The sequence below is a fragment of the Fulmarus glacialis genome, unplaced genomic scaffold (assembly GCF_000690835.1).
Source record: "Fulmarus glacialis isolate BGI_N327 unplaced genomic scaffold, ASM69083v1 scaffold15868, whole genome shotgun sequence".
In the NCBI taxonomy this organism is placed as follows: Eukaryota; Metazoa; Chordata; class Aves; order Procellariiformes; family Procellariidae; genus Fulmarus; species Fulmarus glacialis.
Genome location: NW_009230285.1, coordinates 5,935 through 10,223, shown reverse-complemented (window position 1 = coordinate 10,223; position 4,289 = coordinate 5,935). Strand labels below are relative to the sequence as shown.

General features: G+C 36.3%; 1 protein-coding gene across 1 annotated transcript in view; it reads right to left on the bottom strand.

Moving 5' to 3' along the window:
• The window catches only part of NELFA (negative elongation factor complex member A), a gene marked incomplete at its 5' end in the record, with an annotated part of 13,975 nt that extends 10,866 nt beyond the window's left edge, over positions 1 to 3,109 (bottom strand). The window contains 3 exons of the mRNA XM_009584170.1: positions 553 to 642; positions 1,581 to 1,742; positions 2,938 to 3,109. Of these exons, the coding sequence (XP_009582465.1) occupies positions 553 to 642; positions 1,581 to 1,742; positions 2,938 to 3,109 (424 nt within the window). The remainder of the gene's footprint in view (positions 1 to 552; positions 643 to 1,580; positions 1,743 to 2,937) is intronic.
• Between the last annotated feature and the right edge of the window lie 1,180 nt (positions 3,110 to 4,289).

The window sequence follows — 4,289 nt, the reverse complement described above, 5'->3', positions numbered from 1 at the left end:
GGTTCAGGAACTTCAGCAAACAGTTGAAATCTATTAACGCAAAGTTGAAGAACGATTATACATCTTTGTCATGTCCATTAAACAGAAGCCACTGCACAGCCTTGGCTGCAGAGAGCACATTGTCCCCTCTTCTTTCTCCACGCAGAATTATACTAATACAAGATAGTTTCAGTCTACTTCACAACATTTCAAAGAGCACAGGAGATTACTGTGAGCCACTCTGCTCCCTTTTGGAGCAACATAGCTTAGTCAGGAGTTATTCCTGGAGTGATGCAAATTAAATTCTTACCAAAGTCTATAGGCATGATCTAGCTGCGTACATTTTAGAAGCATAGCAGATATACTTGCCATTTAAGAAAAACCCCACACTCTTGTTCTTTCTGACAAGACATGTCAAAACATTTAAATATCAGGAGAGAGGGAGGCAGAAAGGGAGAAATCCTTTGCTTCAAAAAGAATTAAGTTTTTGTAAAAACTAGACGGTAATTTTATTCCTCATCAAGGCTATTTTATCAGATTTTCTTTCCGGGAAGTGAAGAAAGTGAGCCATACTTGTCGTATCTATCTTTTTGACCAGTCCCCTGCCTTTGGCATGGAACGGCACTCCTGCAGTCTTCTTGAGCTGTTGTGCAGTTTCTGTTGCTAAAAAGAAAAAGGGCTTTAGTTATTACAGAATCTGTGCTGAAAAAATACAATACATTGCTTCTTATATAAAATGTTATTAACTAATCCATAAAAAGATGGGAATAGCAACAAAGAAAGAATTACGTTTGAATTAAAACCCAGGTCATTTACGCGAGGTAAACACAGTACTTGGAGAAAATGCAAAATCAATATGACTATGCAACTGAAAAGATGGTCTAAGCTAAAAGAAATTATCAGAGTAGACAATTTACTCAACAGAGATTGAAATAATTAAAGAAAGTTCTATATAACACCATAAAAAGTTACCAATCTTGTACTTAACCAGACCAACTACTCAACTCACATGCAAGAAAGAAGCAAGCTGCTGCAACAGAACAGCAGGTACAGTAAACTATTTTAGGATCACTTAGTTCAAGCAGCTACCAATACATATATGTACACACATTGCCTTTTGTTAGCGAAAACCCTCTTGGCTTTCACACCCTATACAGCCGTACTGAGCAAAAAAGCATTAATTAGCAGCTCTTGCTCCCGGTTGCAAAAACACATGGCAAAATAAAACTAGATTCTCATTTCAGTTGTGTTTCAGGAGCTTTAACCAAAGCTGTCCCTCACAAGTCTTCACAACTGACTGTTAAACATACCCATGAGAGAATATATCTGTGCTTTAAAAAGCTACAGCTTTTTGTATGCCTTGAAATCTGAACAGCATTTAAGTCAAGATTAGCATTTTAATGTAATCATGGCCGGAGTGACTTGCACCTGCTCCTCCACACATCAGTCTATCAAAAAAAAAAAAAAATCAGGCAGCAAAGCTCTTATAACAGAAAATTTTAATGTATATCCCCATACTGGAGAATAAGACTGAATATAAATTTTCCTTTCATCATTTAATTTGTTACTCAATCGTATCAACTAGCTGTAATACTACTTACACTTCTGCAAGAGTTCAGCTCTGAGAGTGGCACTTTTAGGTTTCCTTTTCAGCTGGAAGTGTTTCACTGGGGGAGTAAGTGGCCCAGCTAGTGTTGTCAAGGCATTTTTGTTTAAGTATTGGCATTCCAACGGCAACATAGCTGAAGTTTCACATTCACTTACTGCATAAAGAGTTAACACAGTACACATGGGTATTAGCACTTCTGATTGCTAATTACAAAACATTTTACAACTAGACTGTACAGGTGTTTTTAAATTTTAGATTACTTGTTTAAACACCAAGAGTAATTTAGTTCTAATTATTACACAGTATATAACCAGTTATTAGGATGTTTGGTTTTTACATTAACTTCATAAGAGCTTCCATGTTAATTATACCTAGTCAAATTATAGGAATCTTAAATATGCTACTATTGTCAGAGTCAGAGATAAAAATGATTGAATTCTCAGATTCCTTAAAAATTACACTTAAAAAGGAAACTACTAAACAAAAGTCCAAACCAAAAGCATGGACAGACAAATGAACATTTTTTTATAGTAAGAAAACAAAATGCTTCCACCTCCAAGTCATTTCATTATTGGTCTGCTGCAATCCTAACTCCAAGGCCATGTCTGCCCGTTGATGCCTGAGAGCTTTTTCTAGGCAACGTGCTAAATCAAACCCACTGAAGTAGGAGTAGCTTTGCATCACCATTTACTACATTGTTTGAAGCAGCAACTGTACAAGTGCCTCAGCCAATATTTTCAGCTGCTAGGCAATCCATAGCTAGTTGGACATCAGCAGCATAACTTCTTGTGATCAGTCTCCCCCACAGCACCTATCATTTGTTGCCTGGAGGAGGACTTCCAGCAGAGAGGCACCCCACCTGCCCAACACAACGGTGGTGCTTCCACACACACAAGGCTGTCCACAAAAGCACTGCAGAAACAGAGCCTTACTGTCATCTTTGGTACTACAACATACAAGACAGAGCAATATATGAAAAACCTCAACTTACTAAGCTGCAGAAAGTCAGTTATTACCTATCAGTGCACATACAGCCTGTCTACAATACTAATGAATCCACATTAACTTGTGTGTTGCCCTTCACAAACATTCAGGGTAATAATACCTGACATGCAAGTTCTGATGATGTGTGACAAGATAATTTAAGAAGTTACCACTCCTCAAGTATCACAGTTCCCAGTCCAGTAACATGCCAGGTCATGAACTGTGGCAGTTAAGACACAAGACATACTGCTTGTCCTGATACCAGCACTGTTAAGATAGCAAGTTTGCCTGTGAAACAACAGGTTATTTCTGAAAAAAAAAAAGGCATCATATGTTTGTAATTTTCATGGACAGAAAAGGCTTACCTTTTTCTCTAAGCTCTCCTAAAATATCTTGAACATTGGGATTCTGTTCTTCAAGATCAAGGTTAAGGGAGCCAGTATCTGGAAAGGATTTTAAAATATCAGCTACCATTAAGACCCAGGGGTCTGAATCCAAGGTAGCGAGCTGGATAATTTCAGTCAGTGCCCCTTTCATCTAACAAAAAAAGAAAAAGAAAATCAGCCAATTGGAAACAGTTTTAAACAGGTTATAGTTGGATTTTTTTTATTTTAAAAAGACACTAGCATAAACATGCACAATGTTTTACTACTGGGGAAGGGAAGAGGGAGACTGCTTCACTACAGTTACACATTAACTCTAGAACTAAGTAAAAAATGAACCAAGATAATTTTTTTTATATTGCTTTCGGTCAATCTAACCCAAGTTTGTTTTGAGCTTTTGGCAGCTCAAAGCTTTGTTTAGCACTGAACATTTTTACTAAAAGCAATAGGCCAGATCCTTACATTACCATCTCCTTATGTTCTACACTTATACTCCCAGTATACCCACACCTTATATTCAGTGATAAGAATATGCAACTAGAATACAAGTTATTTAGAACAGGCATCTTTCTGGGCTACAGAATAATAGAACAAGCAGACCATATCTGCATCATATGAACATAAACTAAGTCCTCAAAATTTTACTTAAGCTTTGGCCAAAATAATGTGTTTCATGCTAATCAAAACCATATTGTTTGACAAAAACTACGTATTACAGAAGTAGACCCAATATACCGCAAGCAACAAGATTTTCCATCTACCCAAAGTTTCTATAGTCAGAAAAAAAAGTTATTTTTCTTTAAGCACCTATCTTGAAAAAAGGGGAAATAATGCATAAGATTAATTAAAAAAATTTAATTGTCACAGTAATTTTTTAAATTACTGCTCAACATGTCTGTTGGCACTATGAAATGAAATAAAAATCAAGGTGACTACAGTCAGGGGTTTATACAGTGAATCTCTTAAATTAGTTGTTTTACTTCATTCACAGGTAAACTTAAACCCCCCAAATAAAGACTGAAACACTTGCTTTTTTTCCCTAAGTAAACTTTCATGTAAGCATTAAAGCATTAGCTTCACAGAACTAAGATGTTTGAGATGTACTGTGCGTCTATCAAGCCACAAAACATAACAGTAAAATTACGTAAAGTACTTAGACATAGTCTATGGTATTAACATTGAAGAATTTACAAACAAGTGTAAGAAAATACTTGAATTTTTATTTTTCACAACCCATTGTGGCACATACAGCTTAGTTACAGTCTACATGTTTCTGGACACCGGGAGACAAGCAAGAGATTCGTCTTCACCTTTATGCTGTATTTCTTTCCCTT